Source organism: Canis lupus, chromosome 1 (genome assembly GCF_011100685.1).
Source record: "Canis lupus familiaris isolate Mischka breed German Shepherd chromosome 1, alternate assembly UU_Cfam_GSD_1.0, whole genome shotgun sequence".
In the NCBI taxonomy this organism is placed as follows: Eukaryota; Metazoa; Chordata; class Mammalia; order Carnivora; family Canidae; genus Canis; species Canis lupus.
The window spans coordinates 93758906-93782623 of NC_049222.1; the positions used below are offsets into that span (position 1 = coordinate 93758906).

The 23718-nt window shown below is 43.6% G+C and overlaps 1 protein-coding gene across 1 annotated transcript; it reads right to left on the bottom strand.

Moving 5' to 3' along the window:
• Positions 1 to 2583: 2583 nt before the first annotated feature.
• Positions 2584 to 22982, bottom strand: AK3 (adenylate kinase 3). The gene is made up of 5 exons (XM_038527254.1): positions 22820 to 22982; positions 11102 to 11221; positions 10003 to 10175; positions 9353 to 9471; positions 2584 to 4385 (listed from the first exon to the last, which is right to left on the bottom strand). Exons 1-5 carry the CDS (start codon positions 22968 to 22970, stop codon positions 4265 to 4267), a joined length of 684 nt encoding a protein of 227 aa, XP_038383182.1. The 5' UTR covers positions 22971 to 22982; the 3' UTR covers positions 2584 to 4264.
• Positions 22983 to 23718: the final 736 nt, after the last annotated feature.

A 23718-nucleotide genomic window follows, 5' to 3' on the forward strand; every position in this document is an offset into this window, starting at 1 on the left:
GAGCAAGCTCTTGTTTTCCCCTCCTGTCAAATAGAGATCGGACACAGGAGTGAAATGCTTGATTTCACAGATATGTGTTACTTGAGCCTTTACTTTCCATTTCTCAACTTCACCTTTCCCCAGGATCTGCCTGGAAGCGCCCAAATTGTTTTTTGAATTTCATTTGCCTTCTTTAAGTTAGAGGTAAAATGACTAAGTATTGGGAAGAAAGAAAGGACCAACAGAGTAAAACTACTCCTGAACAGTTTTTTGGCTGTGTTCTCTGAAACAGGAATTACCAAGAGCTATTTAAGATGTGGCTATATATATTTTTTTACTTTTGAAGGGAAGGGTTCTGTGTTTTGTATGTACAGGAGATTGGATTTACTCTAGGAGCCCCTAATACCATGGTTTGCACTTAAAGATTGTAACTGACATATTTAGCAGTACTTTAGTGCTAAGAACAGTAAATTCACACTTTTTTTCTTTACTGATAAGAACTAACCCCTTTTAAGAAAAATATCCTCTTTTCTAAGAAATAATAAGTCTACTAAGCAAAGGAATGACTGATGTTTCACATTGAATTTTGCTGGGCTGTCCAGAAGATGAATGAAACATCTTTAACATCTAAGTGTCCATCAGCAATTATTTCATTTGATTAAAAAAAAAAAAGATTTTTTAAAAATTAAGGCACTGTCCCTTCATTTATTGCCTATAACTTGGTGTCATTTTTATCCATGGTAGTAGAGATAATACTGATTTAAAATTAGTCTCTAGGAGATAGATGGGTAACATTCTCATCCAGTTACACCATTAGTGGACTCTTCAAGTTTGCATAATAAGCTCATGATGTCCTATAACTTTTCTTTAGGAAAACTGGGTGTTGTTTTAGATTAACATTCCTGTTCCCCTTTTAAAAGTTAATTAACATGCAGACCAGACTCATGTCTGGTTAGGGAGTGGTTTTTTTTTTTTTTTTTTTTTTTTACAGTATGAAAAAAATTGATGGTGGGTTTAGTCAAAGTGAACCTGAAGTTAACCTTGGGGCATTTTCAGGGAAAAATAAAAAGATGTCAACTTACTATTCTCAAGATCAGTCATGTATTTCAGTTCCTAAATTGATGTGGGACAGAGACATATTTGTCAGGTTTAAGGTCAGGCTGTTCATTTCAGTTTTGCCACTGTATCATATGCATTTTAAAAATTCCAAAATCTTTTGCATCCATTTCCCATCTAATAGATACTGTGTACCATTTCACAGGTATCTGAGAAGCGGATTCATGGAATACGTATTTGCTTATTTACTACTTAAGGTGATAGAAGGCAGTTACTAAAATGAGTAAAAGTTGATTATTAATTGCTTGGCATCTAATGATGAAGTCAAAGCCATTCTCATAAGCCTTGAAGAATTAGACTTGAAGTTTTCTCTGAGTATGAAAAAAGATTAAAAAAAATTATTGCATCTTTCACTTGGTTTCTTAAACCCGCATGATCCTCTTTAAACACTTAAAATAAGAGTCCCTTGGTAAACTATGAAACCTCACCAAATTGATTTACTTTGGTAAAATCCTTCCCAAGTGCAATTTGGCATAACAGTTTAACTTTACTTTACACATGATCATTTGTTTACAAAAAAAACCAACAAAACTTAGTGTGGGGTATGCACTCTATAAAACATATTGGCTTTTACTATGTTTTAAGACTTTTAAACTAGTAGCTTTCAAAATCAGATCTTGAGTTGCAAAATTAAGAAAGCTATTTCTTTTGTCAACGAGAAGACACAACTTACATGTTTTAAAATATAAGTTTATTCTTGCCATTGGTTGCAGGCATTACAGTGATTTAACCTACGGTTGGTAATTACCATGACTCAGGTAAGTTTTGTCACAAACTATGAAGTGCCTAAAATATTTTGCTGGAAAGCCATTGTAAGTATCTGGGGCAAAAGTAGGTGTGGGCTGGGGTTTAGAAATTTGAGCGAGTATGTAATCTATTTGTGGATGGTACTGCCACGTTGCATTTCCCACAGCACATTCTGCTTATGGAAAATGTACCAAAGTAACAGTGGGACTCTGGAAAGTAGGGTACTGGGTAGAGGTACTGGTCTCCTTAGCCTTCAACTAAGGGGGTGTCTTCTCCTAGCCATGGCACTTGGCACTAGACGTATTTCCCTGTGGCTAGGCAGTGACAGGCTTCATCGGGATAGCCCATACACCAGCTCATTCTGCTTAAAGCAGGTTCTCTTTATCTGCTTTAATTAAGGGAAAAAATAATAGTGTGTTTCCCAAAGTAATGGATGTGTGTCCAAAACTTTGGGTGAAGTATTTTGGGGATGGGGAGGGAACGGACATAGGGAAGAAGCCCTAATTTTCAAAGCCATGTTCTTCTACCCCTCTTCTTGATTTTCAAATCTTAAGTGTAAGAAGGGCAGCATGCCTGCCTGCAGCCCTACAGCAGATGTAGCTTGAAATGCACCCAGCCTATTACTGTCATCAGTTACTAGAAAACAGTCACCAGTTCAGAAACTCGTGAGACCTCGGGGCAGCAGAACAGAACATGGGATGGAGTGGGCCATGTGAAATACTGGAGACAGGGATACCCACAGTTCTAGAATTTAATTTTATTGTAGTACATTAAGAGTCATGTATGCCAGGAAAGCCAGTAATATTCATAAGCTTAGTAGTTCACCACAGTTTTAGAAAGCACATAATACATTCAAATAAGGCATTACAGAAAGTTTTGTAAAGAATTAAATGTGTCCTGCAATCCTTTTTAAAAAAGCCTTGGTCCATTCTGAAAGATCAACATTGAATTTTTAAAAATCAAAAGAAAAGTTTTTTCCCACAAAAATACACGAAGAACCACTTGCTGGCATTTATATTTTGAGTGCCTGGGATAACAGGCCGGTGTTCAAAGGCAGTTCATAACAGGTTGTACCAGGACTCGTTGCATCTGATTTAGCACCAAGTAAGAGTAAATATCCCACTGAAGATGTAGCTGATTTTTTCATCCACCTCTCATCGCCCCACTCTTCCTGCCAGGCCACAGGACATAAGCACGCATCCTTGTTGCCCTACGAAGAAATCAAATTCTCTTCGCTTTTAAAGGGCTACTTACTCAGGCTACACACACAGGTGGAGTTCTTGCCCTGCTGACGGTGGCAGGGAAAGCCAGCAGCTGCCCGCTGCTTTCACTAGGAATAAAGTCCTTCAACAAACTCAGTTACCTTCCTGGTCCTTTTTAACCTCTCATGTAAATCCTTTTAATTGCTACTAATTTGATTAGTTTACTAATTGATTGTTTACTAATTATGATTGTTAAGCGTGTCAGGGAAATTCTCCCCAGGCATAGCTGATCTATTTCTACTTCCTGAGGACCCAGTATGCTTGCTTTTATGTAGGGCCATGGGTTTGCTTTTCTTCTTGTATTTTGTCACTCATCACAGCAGATTTTACATAGTGATCAAAAAGAGAAACTGGCAAGTAGATCCTAAAGCACATACTTATACTTCTTAACCTGAGCAATAATCTGAAAACACGAGACTAATTACATTTTCTGTTGATAATTCAACCTCAGTGCTTTTGTAAGAACTTCCAATGTCAATTTCTAATAAATCATTTTTTTCAATACACATGTTCTCAAAACCTGTCATAGGAAAGTAATATTTTCCTATATGCTAATTTAACACAATTTTATAGCAGACTGAAAATTCTGAATAAACTGAAAGTTTGTTTATGACATAATAAATACAGTATATACGGTTAAGTTTTTAAGTTTCTTACTGTAAAGGCAACAGTGAATTTGCATCCTGAAACTAATCTGCATATCTGGTTGCTTGTTTTCTAGAATTTGATAGTGTTTCACAAAACCATGTACCACAGTGCTAACGATGCTGGGTTTTGGCATCAGTCTACAACACATTTCTCTGATGAGCTACTTTACCGAGTGACATGGAAATGTTTTTAGCTTCTCCAAAGAATAAGAAAATTTTTTATCAACCACTTAAGTCTTCTGAACAAAAGTTAATATTACTACCAATTGCTCTTTTAATTAGGACATCTGATGTTTTTAAATTACATACCCATAGAAGATACCCTGGGTAGACAAAAAGATGAATCTTAGTATCGGACTCATTTGGCCCATTCTTAATTTCCAGAATGAAATCAGTAGAAGTGAAACTAATATAATTTTCAAAGAATTCATACATGCCAGTCTCAGAACACGGAGCTTCTAAATGCACAGGTGAGGAGTCTCTGCTCATCTTACTGGTGATGTACACTTTTCCTCATGGAGTAACTGATGCTTTCTGGTTTATTTGTGGAACTTTTGTTTGTAGGAAAGCATACACATGGGGCCAGATCTTGTTGGTTTCTGTTCCAGAGAAGGTTTCCAATACTCCCTTTTTCCTAAAGATGACAAAAAAACAAAAAAAAACAAAAAAAAAAACACCACAGTTCTGACTCATTCCTGATGAGGTTTTTCTTTTTTTTTTCAATATTTTACTTATTTATTCATGAGACACATAGAGATAGGCAGAGACACAGGCAGAAGGAGAAGCAGACTCCCTGCAGGGAGCCCGATGTGGGACTCGATCCCAGAACCCCAGGATCACGCCCTGGGCCAAAGGCAGACGCTCAACCACTGAGCCACCCAGGTGCCCCCTGATGAGGGTTTTCAAAGTGATTCTTAAAAGATGATGATATGAGGGGTGCCTGGCTGGTTTCAGTGGGTGCAGCATACAACTCAGTCTCAGGTCATGAGTTCGAACCCCACATGGGGGGTGGAAGGAGAATTGACTTTAAAAAAACTGTGGATTTAGGGATTTCAATAAAGTCTGATCAAGAGAGAAAGACATTGGTATGGCGTTGGTACACCTAGATTTTAGTTTCGGTTGTGTCTTCTGGCTTACAGAAATGGTCACTTGAAAAACCGTAGCACTTGCTGAGCATGTGCTCAGTGTCTTAAATATAATACCTCACGTAATCCTTTCTCAAGTTCAGATTCCTTGTTTTACTGATAAAACAGTGTGTTAGAAAGTAAGGTTAACAGCCCAGATCACTAAACTGGTAGTAGGCTTCCAAACATGGGGCATGTCAGACACCCATGGGGCTGTCTACTTAATCACTTGCAAAACTACTACCTAATACTTGATTATGCTTCCTTCTTTTTGCCTGGGTTTATTTTTTTTTTTCCTCTTATGCTATCCTTTTTGAATTTGGGGGGGAAATGGTAACAAAAAGTGTTTTCATTGTCTTTCTCCCCCAGATTTGTCTGGCATGCCCCCACACCGGCAGCCAATCTCTGTTTACTCCTGGGAGTAAGGCAGCAGGATCAGAATCCCAGGGCTGCTTTTCAAAACACACACACCACCCTCCAGATCCCCTCCTCCCCTAATTCACATATAGTGACTTTAAGTCTGCAGAAAAGCAACTGAGGAACTAACTCTGGCTTCTTTCTAAAAACAGAATCAGTCCTACCTCTGCAACCTTTCACTTGATTTTCAAAAGCTTCCCGAGGGCAAAAGCATTGCTCTCTTGATATCTCATAAAATTTCCCAGAATTAAGACTAGTAACTCCTATTGTTGGGGCACCCGGGTGGCTTAGTTCAATAAGCATCTGACTCTTGGTTTCGGCTCAAGTCATGATCTGGGAGCCATGAGATCGAGTCCTGCATCAGGCTACCTGCTCAGCACGGACTCTGCTTGTCCATCTCCCTCTGCTCCTCCCCCACATCTGTACTCTCTCTCATAAATAAATAAATAAAATAGTAAAAAAAAAAAAAAAAGTTCCATGGACTTTTTGCTAAGAAACATCTGCTAACGGGATCCCTGGGTGGCGCAGCGGTTTGGCGCCTGCCTTTGGCCCAGGGCGCGATCCTGGAGACCCGGGATCGAATCCCACGTCAGGCTCCCGGTGCATGGAGCCTGCTTCTCCCTCTGCCTATGTCTCTGCCTCTCTCTCTCTCTCTCTGTGACTATCATAAATAAATAAAAATTTAAAAAAAAAAAAAAAAAAGAAACATCTGCTAAGCAGGGCCACTATGTAAAAATGCTGTATTCTCTACATATCAGAAATACACAGGGATCCCTGGGTGGCGCAGCGGTTTGGCGCCTGCCTTTGGCCCAGGGCGCGATCCTGGAGACCCGGGATCGAATCCCACGTCGGGCTCCCGGTGCATGGAGCCTGCTTCTCCCTCTGTCTGTGTCTCTGCACCTCTCTCTCTCTCTCTGTGACTATCATAAATGAATAAAAATTAAAAAAAAAAAAAGTTTAAAAAAAAAAAAAAAAAAGAAATACACACACACCCCAAATTCACAGACATCTTGTCAAGCTTTCAAGAGAACAAGGTTCCTAACTGCTGTGTCCACTTGAAGAGCCACTTTAAGATCAAGCCGGTATCACAAGTGAGTTAATAATTGAGGGTACAAGTGCAGGCACCTAGACAATCCTAGAGCTGTACCTTGGTCACACATTTGTCATTTTAATTTCTCTGTAATAAAACCAGCCTCACCTCTAGGTCCTCTAAAGAGTGAGAACTTCGTGTTGTTTGTTAACACAGACCTAATCACTGCTGAAAGCGATTTAAAAACAATACAACTGTCAGTATTTTAAAATAATAATGCTGATTACCACTGAAGTTGCAAATACACCACCACTTTCTGGGTTTGGTTAAGTCCAACCTGAGGTCCAGTGCTGGAGTTTAGAAGGAACAGCTTCAGTTAATGGCAAGAGGTAGCAAAAGCTGGAAGCCTGGAAACAGGGTGTCTCCAGCTCAGGTCATGATCTCGGGGTCCTGGGATGAGCCCCCACATCAGGCTCCCTGCTCAGCAGGGAATCTGCTTCTTCCTCTCCCTCTGCCCCTCCGCCTGCTCATGCTCTCTAATGAATAAAATCTTTAAAAATATAAAAGACTAGGGGCAGCCCCGGTGGCTCCGTGGTTTAGCACATCCGTCAGCCCAGGGCGTGATCCTGGAGTCCTGGGATCAAGTCCCACATCGGGTTCCCTGTATGGAGCCTGCTTCTCCCTCTGCCTGTGTCTCTGCCTCTCTCTCTCTCTCTCTCTCTGTGTGTCTCATGAATAAATAAATAAAATCTTTAAAAATAAATAAAAGACTAGGGTATCTCCTAAGACAGGGACCCAGATTCTAGGCTTCCTCTCTGCAGCCGTCCCAACACGCCCCCCCTCCCACATTTGGACAGAAGTAAGTTACCCCCCTCCTGCTGCTGCATTGGGTGGTCACCTCTGTGAAGGGGCCTCACACTGTTTTTATCAGCCCAACAACTGTGCGTTCTCCCTTCTGGTTACTTTTGAGTGAATAACAAAACCCCCGTTTGGAAAACATCATCTTCACCACGCTCAGTCCATGAGTTTTGGTTTGGGAGTGGAGTCACCCCCTAGCTTCCAGGATGGACGTGATCAGAGATAATTGGATCCGACTCCAGGACTTGTGGTAAAATTCTTTTTTCTGGTCAGTAGCTGAACTGGTAGGAGACAAGCTGGGGTGCTGAGGGGCTCACACGGGGGCAGCCCACCTGAGATCGAAGCCAACGCAGAAAAGTGGAGCTGAACGTGATCGAGGCCATGTGGTGCTATCTGAACGCCTGGACCCAGGATTGACCTTTGGACTTTGTAGTTAGAACAAATTCCCCTTTTGCTGAAGTTAGCGTGAATTAGGTTCCTGACTGATAGAAGCATATCGGTGTCGTATGGAAACTACAATTTACCCCACTATCTACCTCACCCACACAGAGCAGGTGTGATTGCCTGGGGCCAGGCCTTGACCTATGTAGACCAGCGCCCAGCACAGTGTCAGCAGAATAGTAACAGCAACTCCCATCGAGTGATTTATTAGTGCCAGGGCTGCAGTAAGGCTTTATGTGGATTCTCGCAATCCCCTTCACAGCCATATACAGTAGGTACTACTCAATATTGCTCTGACTCAATGCATGAAGAGTTTGTGGCGCAAAGGAGCCCCACACACAGCTGGTAACCTGAAGAGCCAAGCTCATTCCATAAACCACAGAGTTATGGTACCAGCTACCGTAGAAAGTGAATTGCCAACTCCCTTGTCATTTCCCCATTCAGAAAGTACTACTTTATAACAGCTTGGAGACTATGGCTTCAGAGGTCACTACAAACCGACCTCAGCACACCACCACCAGGAGCAGCCAGTGATGATACAGCGTTCACTCTGCGTCAGACACAACTCTGGGAGTCACTCAATAGTAACTAGCCCACCTAGTAGGCACTAGTAGTGGGCACTATTAACTGTGCCCACCCTCTATTCTTACCCAACTTTAAGCAAGAAGTTAAGACCAAGGTAATAGGGGCGCCTGGGTGGCTCAGTCAGTTAAGCATCTGCCTTCGGCTCAGGTCATGGTCCCAGGATCCTAGGATCAAGCCCCGTGTTGGCCTCCCTGCTCAGCAGTGAACCTGCTTCGCACTCTCCCTGCTTGTGTGCTCACTGTCACACACTCACTCTCTCTCTCTCAAATAAAAAATAAATAAGACCAAGTTAATCAACAATGAGCTGGGATTTGAACTCAGGCAGTCGGGTTCCAGAATCTGCTCCTACTGCAGCACTGCACGTGTTGACACTGCATCCCCGTCCAGCTAGTGAATGTGAAGGGAAACGGGATACAATCACTCCTGCATGACCAGAGGGGAAACACCGAGTACGGGGACTGCACTGTTCCTTAGCCCGAGTCTTATATTTATTCAGGACAGCTCCAGTACCTGTCATGGATATGAATTCCCTAAGGAGCAAATAAAATTGTGTTCGAACACAAGCTCTTCAAGACTATCGGCCAAGTAAATGACCTGAGGACAGGCTGCCATCTGAGGCCTCTGTATGTCCTCTAATGGCCCAGGGAGTGAGCATCATGAGACTTGTGCCCCCAGCACTCAGTGCAGCCCTCCCTCTCCCTGACAGCAGAGCTCGGGTGTCACTGGCCCGCTCCCAGCTCCCGAATGGGCAAAAACATAGGCCTAAAACAGTGCAAAGCGTCCCCTGACCACAGCGGCCGTTCAATGTGGTGTCATCTTGGTGACACGTGGGGTTTCTGTTCACTTGGGGGAAGCCGACCCCTCCGCCCCCCATGATAGAGGATGCCCTGCCCATTCCTGGCAACTCTGTGCAGCATGCAGGGGTCTAAGGACACAGCCAATAAGAATTCTGATCAAACCCCATGGTGCCAAAGCCCAGCCTGCCTTCTGGACTTCTCTGTATACACACTAATACATCTCTACCCATCAAATCAATTTGAATTGACTCTTCTGGTATTTTTGCAGTTCAGCTGTAAAGCAGGGGCAGTCAAACACTGACTTAGTGTTTCATCACGTCAGGCACATTCTGAAAAGCGACAAACTCACCGGTAATATTCCAGGACCGGCTGTGTTTGGACTTCATAAGCCTTGAGTCTCTTGACAACCGTCTCTGGCTTGTCATCATCCCGCTGAATGAGAGGCTCCCCTGTCAGGTCATCAATGCCCTAAACAGGTGTCACCAGAGGCTGGTGTCAGACATCTCACCTCTGAAGCAGATCTTTATAAGCAGTTCAGTGATTCCTAAGCCTCTCTGTGCCAGCAGCAAGCACAACAGCATACTTTTTAAGTAAACAGAGTCAAACCCAAACACAGACCATGGCCATGCAGTATCATCTCCCGTATCGGGCCTTAGAGTAAAAGGATTTCTAAGCAGCCTCTCAGTAATTTAATATACAAAAGGATTCAGGGACAGCCTGGGAACCCCAACTGCAACTCCCTAAATAAGCCAAAGTGGTCTCTAATCCTTCTTACCCCCACTCCTAACATCCTCCCCAGCACCAAGCAGGAAATGGCAAATGCTTGTGCAGGAGTCACAGATCCCCATTGTTCCCAAGGGGTTTCCTTTACCAGCAAGCTGGGTGGATGCACAGGGCTCAACGGGAGCCGAGAACATTCCCTCAGGAGCAGGCGTCACAAAGCTTAGGTCTGTGTGGACGAGAGGGATCAGAGACGGTCTGTGCCATCCCACTACTCACCACGGCTTTGGGAGGGTTGAATTCGATGTTGTAGACTCGGCCGCTGGCCGGATGAATCCAGCGCGCGGTGAGACGCTGCTTAATGACTTCAAAGGGCACGTTCAGATTAATCACTGTGTCTATCTGATAAGCTCCATCCAGGGCTTCTGCCTGTGGAAGTGTCCTTGGAAAACCTTTATAAATTTAAAAAGAAAAAAAAAAAAGAATAAAGGGAGGGCGGGTGGGTCGAAGAAGGAAGAGAATTAGTTCATGTTGAATAATCTGGAAAAAAGCAGTAATATCAGGCAGGCTAATCACAGCTGCAGGACGACCATGATGATGGTTAATTTTATGTGTCAAATTGCCTGGACCCATGGGGAGCCTGGACACTGGTCAAACATTATTTGGGGTGTGTCTGTGAGACTGTTTTGTAATGAGAGTAACATTTAAATCAGGAGACTGAGTAAAGTAGATTGTCTTCCTGATATGGGTGGGCCTCATCTAACCCACTGAAGCCTTGGACGGATGGAAAAGGCTGACCATCCCCCCAGTAAGGGGGAGTTCCTCCTGCTTGACTGCCCAGACCTGAGACATTAGCTTTTTCCTGCCTCCAACTCAAACTGAAGCCAGTTCCTCCTGGGCTGTAAGCCTGCTAGTCTTCAGATGAGCCAGACCACCAATCAGTCACCCTGAAGATCTTGGGACCTGTCAGCCTTCATTATCATGTGAGCCAATTCCTTAAAATAAATACCTCTCTTTCTCTCTCCAAAAACTAAAAACCAACCTATCCTCAAAGATCCCGCCACACCTCTAGCTGGGGAAAGTTTATAGCTGAATGAGAATCACTTTCTACCCTTCCTTCCTCCTCCTCATAAAATATTCTCAAAGGAAGATGAAGGAACTGGTCACATCTGAAGGGAGCACAGAAATAACCATGCTTCTGTCTTTCCCTTCAGATGAAGAAGCAGGCCTAGAGGAGAGGACTACCCCAAGGCCTCAGTGTGGTGAATGACAGCACTCGGGCCCCTGCCCACCAGCTGTGTGTCTGTAGCCACAAAATGCTCCTCCTCTGGCCACGCTCGTCATTCTGGGCAGCTGAAATTCTCCTAACACGCCTTACCATCCAATAGCCAGCTATATTGGGTGAGGTTTTTCAGCTCATGAAGGGCCAGCCGAGTCATGACATCATCCGGGATGAGCTTCCCTTGGTCAATGAAAGTCTTGGCTAACACACCAATTTCTACAGCACAGAAGAAAGAAAAAAACTTGTCAGCAAGCACATTTATTTTATCCCATTCCAGGCCCTAGGAAGCCACTAGCCCAGAGAACAACTCCGGATAGCACCCTTATATGAAAATGTGCGTTGTCAACTCTTACAATTAACAGAGAAGTTACAAAATAATCTATACCTACTTCAACGTCTCCATTATATAAAAATACGTAAGTGCAAATGTAGAGACAGAAAAAATCATAGAAAGCTATAGGCACCGTCATTAACAGCAGTCATCTATGTGTGATATAAGTGATTTTTCAATATATCTGCACTGCTCTATATTTTGTAAATTTTCTATCAGAAAAAAAAAATACAGAATAATAGAATTTTTTTTTAAGATTTAAAAAATTTATTTATTCATGAAAGACACAGAGAGGAGGGATCCCTGGGTGGCGCAGCAGTTTAGCGCCTGCCTTTGGCCCAGGCACGATCCTGGAGACCCGGGATCGAATCCCATGTCGGGCTCCCGGTGCATGGAGCCTGCTTCTCCCTCTGCCTGTGTCTCTGCCTCTCTCTCTCTCTCTGTGACTATCATAAATAAATAAATAAATAAATAAATAAATAAATAAATAAATAAAGACACAGAGAGGAGGCAGAGACACAGGCAGGGGGGGAAGCAGGCTCCCTGCGGGGAGCCCAATGTGGAACTCGATCCCAGGACCCTGGGATCAGGACCTGAGCCAAAGGCAGAAAGAAGCTCAACCGCTGAGCCGTTCAGATGTCCCAAGAGTTATTTTCTTTTTTATTTTTTAATTTTTTTTTTTAATTTTTATTTATGATAGTCACACAGAGAGAGAGAGAGAGAGGCAGAGACACAGGCAGAGGGAGAAGCAGGCTCCATGCACCGGGAGCCTGACGTGGGATTTGATCCCGGGTCTCCAGGATCGCGCCCTGGGCCAAAGGCAGGCGCCAAACCGCTGCGCCACCCAGGGATCCCTATTTTCTTTTTTAAACAAGAACTTGTAACAGTCATTATTTCTAAGTGGCTCAGTGTAAGTGCTTGCTCTGTTACTGTAGAGATTCTTCTAATCTTCTAAAATAGACGCTTGCTGTCCCAGTTCAGCTTTTGACCAGATTTAGCAGTGTTCATATTACATTTTACTAAACACTCCAGAAAAGAACTGATAAACAATTTAAAAGTATTACTCACAAACTGATATCATTTTTACACATCAATATTTTAATTTGCTGGTCATTTCCAACAAACTGTACTGTTTACATTTGGAACTGTAATACCATTATAATCTACGTGTATATACGTTTTGGGGTTTTTTTTTGTTGTTATTGTTTTTAATATTTTTTATTTATTTATTCATGAGAGATACACAGAGAGAGAGGCAGAAACACGGGCAGAGGGAGAAGCAGGCTCCATGCAGGGAGCCCGACGTGGGACTCGATCCCAGGACTCCAGGATCATGCCGTGGGCCGAAGGAGGCGCTAAACTGCCAGGCCACCAGGGAACCCATTGTTTTGTTTTGTTTTTTTTAAAGAAACCTCCACACCAGACATGGAGCTTGAGCTCACAATCCCAAGATCAAGAGTCGTGCACTCTACCGACTGTGCCAGCCAGTGTATGTATAGTTTTATGTTCTTTTTTCACTCAGCATTATTTTGTAAGTATTTACCAGTGACTTTATGCAGTCATTTTTTATTAACTATATCACACTCCATCGACATATACCCAAGTTTGATATATAAAACATTATCACAGGACTCTTGGACATTTAAATTATCTAAATTGGGGGATGCCTAGGTGGCTCAGAGGTTTAGCACCCGCCTTTGGCCCAGAGTGTGATCCTGGAGTTCCAGGATCGAGTCCCAAGATCAAGTCTCACATCGGGCTCCCTGCATGGAACCTGCTCCTCCCTCTGCCTGTGTCTCTGCCTCTCTCTCTCTCTCTGTCTCTCAAGAATAAATAAATAAAATCTTTTAAAAATAAAAATTAAAAAAAATAAATTATCTAAATTGGTCTTGGTTTTGCCCTACCACTGCTGCTTTTCAAGATCTTAATACCTTTTTTTCTTATTTTTTTTTTCTTTTTAATTATTTCTGATGGATAACCTCCTGGGATTCAGATTAAAAGGTTAAGGCATATGACTCTTTCCATAAAATTCTTGGTATAAACTGCCACTCTGACTTCAGAACAGATTCTAAATTATCATATTCACAAAGTTTTAGATTTTCACTAAGCACATTAACTGCACAGGATTGACAGGTTTATAGCCAGGGTTTACAAACTGCATCTGGAAGAAGACCTGGTTCCAAGGGCCAGCACTCAGGAACCCTTCAATAAGATAACCTGCTATAAAGCTGCACATACTTGGTATGTGTACACCTCTCTGTTGTTCTGACCAGGTTTTGACCACTGATCTGGAGAAGCAGAAGTCAGCCTCATCCACAGTGTTTGGGGGAAAAAATGTAAAAACTTGTATTACTTCAAGGCTAAGTTCCTAAAACTGGCATTACCCCCTTCCCCCACCTCTTACTCTTCAGGCCAAACCTTGTAAGCCCTCAACCAATAACATCAAATGGATTGAGAGGATGAGACTAATTTTTAACATTTTTAATTTCATCAGTGTAAGAATAGCATTAAGAAAAGATACCCTGAGGTGATCCCTGGGTGGCTCAGCGGTTTAGCATCTGCCTTTGGCCCAGGGCATGATCCTGGAGGCCCGGGATCGAGTCCCACATCGGGCTCCCTGAATGGAACCTGCTTCTCCCTCTGCCTGTGTCTCTGCCTCTCTCTCTCTCTCTCTCTCTGTCTTTCATTAATAAATAAATAAAAATCTTTAAAAAAAGAAAAGATACCCTGATCTTCTCACATCTGCTCCACACTGTATCAGATTTTAGCCAGGGTACTTAGTCCAGAAAAAGAAATAAAAGGCATCCAGAAAGGAAAAAAGTAAAACTCTGTTTGCAGGGCAGCCCGGGTGCCTCGGCAGTTTGGCGCTGCCTTCAGCCCAGGGCCTGATCCTGGAGACCCGGGATCGAGCCCCATGTCGGGCTCCCTGCATGGAGCCTGCTTCTCCCTCTGCCTGTGTCTCTGCCTCTCTCTCTCTCTCTCTCTGTGTCTCTCATGAATAAATAAATAAAATCTTTAAAAAAAAAAAACTGCAGATGAGATGATTTTCTATATAGAAAATCCTAGAGTCCACTGAAAAACTGTTAGAGCTAATAAATGAGTTCAGCAAAGTTGAGGATACAAGATCAAAATACAAATATATAGCCTGAACAGTCTGAAAATAAAATTAAGAAAATAATTCCATTCACAATTACATAAAAAATAATTAAAAACTTAGAAAAACATTTTTTAAGTGTAAAATGGGCCATCAGAAAACTACTTTTTTTTTTTTTTTTAATTCATGAGAGACAGAGAGAGAGAAAGACAGAGAGGCAGAGACACAGGCAGAGGGAGAAGCAGGCTCCATGCAGGCAGCCCGACCTGGGACTCGATCTCGGGTCTACAGGACCATGCCCTGGGCCGAAGGCAGCGCCAAACCACTGAGCCACCAGGATTGCCCTGAAAACTATATTGTTGGAAAAAAAAAAAGACAACCTAACTAAATGGAGATTTAATCCATTTCATATTTGTGGATTAGAAAAATTAATATTGGGCAGCCTGGTTGGCTCAGCAGTTTAGCACCGCCTTCAGCCCAGGGCGTGATCCTGGAGACCCGGGATCGAGTCCTGCATCCCGCTCCCTGCGTGGAGCCTGCTTCTCCCTCTGCCTGTGTCTCTGCCTCTCTTTCTGTGTGTGTCTCTCATGAATAAATAAATAAAATCTTTAAAAAAATTAATATTAAGAGAATCTGTCTCCAAAAATGGCTAACAGATTTAATGCACTCCTATCGAAATCCCAGCTGCGTCTTTGCACCCACATCAGGCTCCCTGCATGGAGCCTGCTTCTCTCTCTGCCTGTGTCTCTGCCTCTCTATGTAGGTGTCTCTCATGAATAAATAAATAAAATATTTTTTAAAAAAAGCAATAGACCTACAGATTAAAGGAACAGAAATGAGACTCCAGAAATTACCCTTTACCCTTACCATCAATTAGTTTTCGACAAGAATACCAAGACAATTCAACAGGGGAAAGAATAATCTTTTTAACAAATGGTGCTGGGAAAACTGAATATCCAATAACAAGAGAATAAAGTTGGACCTCTACCTCACAGCATATACAAAAAGTAGCATCAATCAGACCTAGAGGCTTGAGCTAAAACTACAAAACTCTTAAAACATAGGCATAAATCTTCATGACTCTTCATCAGGTGGTGGTTTCTTAGACATGAAGCCAAAAATACAATCAACCAAAAAAAAAAAAACAAAAAACTGGATTCATTAAATTTAAAAAAACTTTATCCTTCAAAGAGCACCACAAAAGGGAAAAGACAATTCACTGAATGAAAGAAAATGTTTGGGGATCCCTGGGTGGCGCAGCGGTTTGGCGCCTGCCTTTGGCCCAGGGCACAATCCTGGAGACCCGGGATCGAATCCCACGTCAGGCTCCCGGTGCATGGAGCCTGCTTCTCCCTCTGCCTGTGTCTCTGCCTCTCTCTCTCTCTCTCCGTGTGACTATCATGAATAAATAAATTAAAAAAAAAAAAAAAAGAAAGAAAATGTTTGTAAATCCTGTATCTCAAAAGGAACTTGTATTCTGAATATCTAAAGAATTCTTACAACAATAAAAGACGTAATTTATACACAATAAAAAGACAATCCATTTTTTTAAATGGGGAAAGAATCCGAATATAAAAAGATAAACAAAAACCCAATGAGCACATGGAAAGATGCTCAACATGGTTAGTCATTAAGGAAATACAAATGGAGGGATCCCTGGGTGGCGCAGGGGTTTAGTGCCTGCCTTTGGCCCAGGGCGCGATCCTGGAGACCCGGGATCGAATCCCATGTCGGGCTCCCGGTGCATGGAGCCTGCTTCTCCCTCTGCCTATGTCTCTGCCTCTCTCTCTCTCTCTCTCTCTGTGACTATCATAAATAAATAAAAATTAAAAAAAAAAAAAAAAGGAAATACAAATGGAAACCACAATGAGATACCATTTCACACCCACCAGGATGACTGTAGTCAAAGAGGCTGATAATAACAAGTGTTGACAAGAATGCTGAGAAACTGAAACCCTCCTATATTGCTAGTAGGGTTTTAAATGCTGTAGCCAAATGGAAAAATACTGCGGCAGTTTTCAAATGTTAAAAAGAGTTACCATCTTACCTACCAATTGGATGCCAAAGTATGAACAAACACACACACGTACAAACATCCAAGAGAAATTAAACAAAAAAAAAAAAAAAAAATCCAAGAGAAATTAAGAGAGACATCTATACAAAAACTTATAAATGAGTGTTCACAGCAACATTATTCACAATAGCCGAAAATGGAAAACTCAAATGTCCGCCAAGTGATGAATGGATAAATAAAATGTACATAAAATTAATAGATCCACATAAAATTACATTATTCAGTCATAAAAAGAAATGAAGTACTGATATGTTACAAAGTATAAGAACTTGAAAACATTAAGCGAAAGAAGCCACAGACACAAAAGACCACGTACTGTATCATTCCATTTGTATGAAATATTTAGAATATGCAAATCTGTAGGGAGAGAAGCAAGATTAGTGGTTGCCTCCAGCTGGGAGCCATGGGGAAAATGAAGAGTGACTGTTCCTGCGAAAGGGTTTCTTTTTGGGGTGATAAAATTATAGATTTTTAAAAGATTGTATTTATTTATTTGGGGGAAGGAAGGGCAGAAGGAGAATCCCAAGCAGATTCACGCTGAACACAGAGCCTAACTAAAGGCTTGATCTCACAACCCTGAGATCATGACCTTAAACTAAAACCAAGAGTCAGATGTTTAACCAACCAAACCACCCAAGCACCCCAATAGAAATACCCAAAATTGACTGTGGTGATGGTTACACAGCTCTGGATATACTGAAAGCACTGAATTAGATACTTTAAAGGGGCTAATTTTTATGGTATATGAATTATATCTCAACAGATTTTTTTCACTAGTTATTTTTAGCGCCCTGGGCTGAAGGTAGCGCTAAACCGCTGAGCCACCAGGGTTGCCCCCAACAACTATTTTTAATTTTTTTATTTTTTTTAATTGGAGTTCAATTTGCCAACATAGAGCATAACACCCAGTGCTCATCCAGCCAAGTGCATCCGTCAGTGCCCATCACCCAGTCACCCCAATCCCCCGCCCACCTCCTCTTTCACTATCCCTTGTTCATTTCCCAGAGTTTTTAAAGGAAAGATAAAAAAATGCTGGGTAAGTGAGATGCCTGCATGACTCAGCAGTTGAGCTTCTGCCTTTGGCTCAAGTCGTGATCCCGGGGTCGATCCCGGGGTCCTGGGACAGAGTCCCACATTGAGCTCCCTGCAGGGAGCCTACTTCTCCCTCTTCTGTGTCTCTGCCTCTCTCTCTCTGTGTCTCTCATAAATAAATAAATAAAATCTTAGAAAGAAAAAGAAAAAAAGAAAAGAAAGAAAGAAAGAAAAAGAAAGAAAGAAAGAAAGAAAGAAAGAAAGAAAGAAAGAAAGAAAGAAAGAAAGAAGAAAGAAAGAAAGGAAGGAAGGAAGGAAAGAAGGAAGGAAGAGAGAAATGCTGGATAAGCAAAACAAAAGAAAAAAGCCTCTCATAATCCTGTCACTACCCAGAGTAAATAGTTCTTAAAACTGATAATCTTAAAAACTTCCAAATTTTTAAAATTTTGTAAATAGATAGCCCTGTGCATAATCTAATAACCTTCTTCATTTATCCCTAACAATGATCTATACCAATTAATGCTGATCCGGGCACCTTGGTGGGTGGTCAGGCCATTAAGTGACTGACTCTTGATCTCAGGGTTCTGAGTTCAAGCCCCATGTTAAACAAATAAATAAGTAAATTGGGATTGATTGCTAGTAGGTATGAGTTTTCTTTGGGGGGGTCATGAAAATGTCCTAAAATTGACTGTGGTAGCGGTCGCACAACTCCATGCATATCCTAAAGTCCATTAAATTGTAAACTTTAGGGGCACCTGGGTGGCTTCTTCAGTGAAGTGTCTGTCTTCAGGTCAGATCATGATCTCAGGGTCCTGGGATTGAGTCCCGCATCATGCTCCCTGCATGCTTCTCCCTCTCCTTCTGTGATCTCTCTCACTCTCAAATAAATAAAGAAAATCTTAAAAAAATAATAATTGTAAACTTCAAGTGGGTTATATGGCATATGAATTAGATCTCAATAAAACTGTCAAAAATGAGGCAATCTTTACAAAAAGCACTATTATCAAAGGTACAGGGCAGTATTACCATTTGCTGTCATTCGGGTAAGATAAAGAAGGAAGAACAGGTAAACACTTGGTTGCATAGACATGAAGGATTTTTTTGACTGAATGCCCTTTTATATTTTTTGGAATTTCAAACCATGTAAATATATTGCCTCTTATAAATTTGGGTGTGGGGTTGGTTTTTATTTATTTTTTTGCCATTACGAAAATAATTGTCCCTACTGTCAACATCATTCTAAATAGGTGCATCTGTGCTGCACAGGTGGCCATAATAAAAGTTTTGTTAGAGAATCTTGGGAGCTGACAGAGACACAGAAGATTATCTACTGAGTTCAGCTCCCCCAACATACAGATGAGCACAAATGACATTCACAAGGATCAGCCATCTAGGGCAGGGGTCCGTCTTTGAGAAGCACTAAGCCACAAGGCAGTTTCTCAAACTTTGGGCAATCCCTTGGCAACCTCACAATTTCTGCCCCAGCCAGACTATTGGTTACTGCATACCGTTCTTCAAAGGGATCCAGCTTTTTATTTTTTTTAAAGATTTTATTCATTTATTCATGAGAGAGACAAAGAGAGAGGCAGGAACACAGGCAGAGGGAGAAGCAGGCTCCCTGCGGGGAGCCCCATGAGGGACTCAATCCTAGGACCCCAGGATCACGACCTACGCCCAAGGCAGACGCTCAACCAGAGTCACCCAGGTGCCCCCGGGATTCAGATTTTTAAATTAACAAATTATAATGCTCATAAGATTAAAGGTTTGGTGTATTTGTTGCTTTTCAAATATCCTTTGAAGTAAATAGATTAAAAAATTGTGCCCCCTAGAATGATCTCATGAACATCAACACTGCAGAAAGAAGTGTTTAACTAGCGAGAACTGAGCATTCACCCTGGTCTCTCCCGGTAACTGCTGTTTATAAATGATCAGGTTCTTCAACCTCTCCTGAGCTCAGTTTCTTATCTTTTTTTAATCTAGAGGGCTGGCCTAATGTCTAAGGGTCATCCAGCTCTTGACTCTGAGGTCCGTGCTGAGCCACCATTACTCTACTGTCAACAGGTTGCCCAGGGTGTCCTGTGTCTAATCACATACTCTGGATTGATTCATTTTTTTTTAGGTTGATTTATTTTTAAAAAGATTACATTTATTCATTTGAAAGAAAGAGTACAAACAGAGGGAAGGGCAGAGGGAGAAGCAGGCTCCCTGCTGAGCAGGGAGCCCTCAGGGCTTGATCCCAGGACCCTACTAGGTTCTTGACCAGAACTGGAAGGCAGATGCTTAACAGGCTGAGCCACCCAGGCGCCTTCTCTGGATTGGTTTTAAACTTTGGCTATAAAATACAGCTCTAGGTTATAAAACACAGCACCCTCATGAAATAGTGGTTTGAGAGTAAATCGGTACTCTCCTTCTGCAGCAATATTTGACAGTCCCATATTACAGAGAATTCTAAACTAAGGATTTCATATTGCTGCCAAATGTTCATGAACAAAGACAGTCATAGCATTATTTATTACAGGAAAGAATGGTTAACAACATAAATGTCCAAAGACAGGAAAATGCTAAAATTAAATATCATTTTCAAGACTGCTTCTTGATGTGTCGACATGCTCACAAGTGAGAAAAAAACAGTATATGAGCAAACACTTAGAATGCAACAATTTTGCAAATACATACAAATGCAATGGAGAAAAGACAAAGAAAAAAGCACATAAGGCACTAAAAAGTTAATTATAATTCTTTGTTTCTAATTAAAATTAGTATTTAATTCTTTTTTTTATTATTCTCATATGTATTTCTTCCTTTATAATAAATATGCTTTTAGTATCAGAAAACATAACACTGTGTTTAATAAAAGACTACACCTCTTTTTTGGCTCAGATCCTGTGGGAAAGAGCCAATTCCATTTTTAAAAAAACAGAAGAGAAAAATGTTAGAAGAGAAAAATATTTATTGAGACTATTTTCTTAGTCCTGAGATACAGAACACCTGTAATAACAATCTCCTGACACCTCCCCTAAGGTCTATTCTCTGTTTTCTTTGTTAAAGAACTGCCGTCTTAAAAGACCTTTAAAGAAGGAACTGGCAGGAGAGCTGGACTCCCGTTTCCAGGGATGTTCTCCTCTGTCTTTCTCCACATGGAGCCAGAAAGAGAACAGCAGACTGGTCCGGGGATGTTAAGGATAAACAGCATTGTTTCTCAATTCTGAAAAAAGGCCTACTTAATTGGCTTTAGATTTAATTTTTAAAATGTTTTATATTTTCACAAATGTACGGAACCTTAACTCTGCCAAAAGTTTCTTTAACCCCTAGGTCATACCTCACTGCTCAATTATTTTTCAGAGAATCCCTGACACATTCTTTACTACCCCTTCCCACTTTGGGTAACCTTACCCCCCACCAGGTGGAGGCTATTTGTTACCTAACTACTTAAGTATGTTGCATCAAGAACGTTTAGTAACCAAGCCAAACAATTTAACCTTTTGAAGAAGTGGTAACTAAAAGACAAAACACTGTATTTAAAAAAAAAAAAAAGATCAATGTTAGAAGAGAAAAATAAAAGCGGTAATTTGCCAGACTAGCTGCTGGAGGGAAAGAAGTCCAAGAGACAAACAAAAAACATGGAGGCGGTTCTTTGTTTTCCACTTATATTTTGAAACAGACAAAAAAATCCCACCTCCAGATGATCTAGATTCAGCTAATAGACACCTATACAAACATGAGCAGAATGAAATGGGTTTTTATGTTCTGATGTGGAAATATATCCTAGATATAAAGTGAAAATGTGCTGGTGCACAATACGTAAATACATAGTATGACTGCATATTGCATAAAATAAGGGCCGTGTGTGTGTGTGTGTGTGTGTGTGTGTTTGTACACAAATACACATTTCTAAAAGGGAACCCAAGGTCCTGTTCCCCTATGAAGAATGAGACTGAGGCAGGGAATGAGAGAGTTGGCTTTACTTTTCATTTCATGTACTTCTGTCCTTTTTCCAATCCTTTTCTTACCCTGTACAATTACTGCTGTAATTTTTTTAAAAGCAGGTTCAAAACGAGTTCTGTTTTGGAAAATAAAGGTCAACACCTTTGAGAAAAAAAAAAAAACTCATCTTACTGTTGACTTTTTAAAAATCGCTCCCTTGGGGCCCTGGGTGGCTCAGCTGGTAGAGCCTGAGAGACTCTCTGGTCTAGGGCTGTGAGTTCAAGCCCCACGTTGGGTGTACAAATTAATTTTTTTTAATTAAAAAAAAAACAGCTTTCTTAAGATATAATTTGCATAACAAAACTTCTCCACTGTAAAGTATAGAAACTGTTGACTTGGAGTTGGTGCTGAGTTATAAAAATTTATCTGGCATGGGAAACAAAACAATCTTTCAGATTCATAAGAATAGCTTTCCTGTCTAAGAAATCCCTGGGGTATCAAAGATCTAAGCCAATTTTGTGAGTGCAACAAGCATAAATAATAGCCGGCCTTCAGATTTGGGAGAAAGGCTGGAACCAGAAAATCCCAGAGTTTAACCAGAAAGAGAGAGAGAGAGAGAGAGAGAAAGGAAGTTAGAAAAAAGAAAGAGAAAGGGAAGGAAGTAAAAAGGAAAAAAAGAAAAAAGAAAAAAAAAAAGAAAGCAAGCAAGCAGGAAGGAAGAGAAAAAAAAAGGAAGAGCGAAGCCTTCAGGTCAAACTTCAACTCTCCGGGTGAAAGGGCGCGCGGAGGAGAGGCCGCGGTTCCTACGGGAGCAGCAGCGCCCGGACCGGGACGCGCCTCTCACCCTAATCTCTGAACTTCGAACCTGTCCTAACTCTCGGACGGTACCCGATAACCCGCCCGAGGCTGCCCCGGGGCCTGGAGCTCTCAGGGCGCAATTGCTCAACTGCCTGAGGTCTCTCCTGGGGGGGGGGGGTAGGAAGGGGATGCGGCGGCCGCACCCCCGGACCTGCATCCGAACACCCGCACCCGGGCCCCGCCTCCCCCGACCCGCACCCCGGGGCCCCGCCTCCCCAGGACCCGCACCCCGGGGCCCGCATCCCCTCCCGCACCCCGGAGCCCCGCCTCCCCCGACCCGCACCCCGGGGCCCCGCCTCCCCAGGACCCGCACCCCGGGGCCCGCATCCCCTCCCGCACCCCGGAGCCCCGCCTCCCCCGACCCGCACCCCGGGGCCCCGCCTCCCCAGGACCCGCACCCCGGGGCCCGCATCCCCTCCCGCACCCCGGAGCCCCGCCTCCCCAGGACCCGCACCCCGGGGCCCCGCCTCCCCTCCCGCTCACCCCGGCCCGGGCTCCCACCTGTGCCCCGAAGCATGTTGTCCCGGAGCAGGTCCCCGCTGGAGAGGTGCTTCAGCGCGAAGTGCTTGGTGATGCGCGACGACACGGTGCCCTTGCCGGAGCCCGGCGCCCCCATGATCACGGCGCGCAGCAGCCGCGCGGACGCCCCCATGGCCGCCGGGAGCCGGGGGCGCGGGGGCTCCGGCCTGGCCTGCGCGCTCGCGGGGCTGCGCCGTGCGGGGCGGCGGGCGGACAGCGCTGCGCGCAGGGGGCGGGCGCGGCGCCCGGGCGCTCCCGGAAGTGAGGCGGCGGCCCCCGCGCCCGCCCCGCCCGCCCCGCCCGGCCCGCCCGGCCCGCGCCAGCCCCGCGGAGACCCTGCCGCGCGCCCCTCGCCGCCGCCTCCGCGAGCCCGGCCTGCGCCCCCCCGCGGCGCCCCCTGCAGGCCCCGCCTCGCTCGGGTCCACCCCCGCCCGCCCCGGCGCCCCCTCGTGCCCCCCCCCGCCCCCCGCCCCGGGCCTCGCCGCCAACCCCGGGTCACCGGCCTGTCCCCGCCTCCCCCCAGCCCGCCCTTCCCGGCCCCCGGGCTGCGGGGCGACCTCTCCTCCCGCTCCTCTCGCGCGCGCGCTGCTCTGCGGGGTACGTTTGCATCTGGGTCGAATCACCGTGGGCGACTGTGATCCTTTCCTCCCCTGGTCGCAGGAGGGGCCCCCAGTCACCTCCACGGAGCGGTGCCTCTTCCCTCCCAGGATCACACTTTAGATTCTAAAGCAGCCTTGGCCTTTCCTCAGCAGAGTCTGGAAGTGCTGCTGCCTCCACGAGCTGCATTATTTGCTTTCCGCAGTGCACCGAGTCCACAAATGCTTCCTCATGCCGGGACGCGCCAGGTACTCTGAGAAGCCTCGGGAATGCGGTGTTCAACA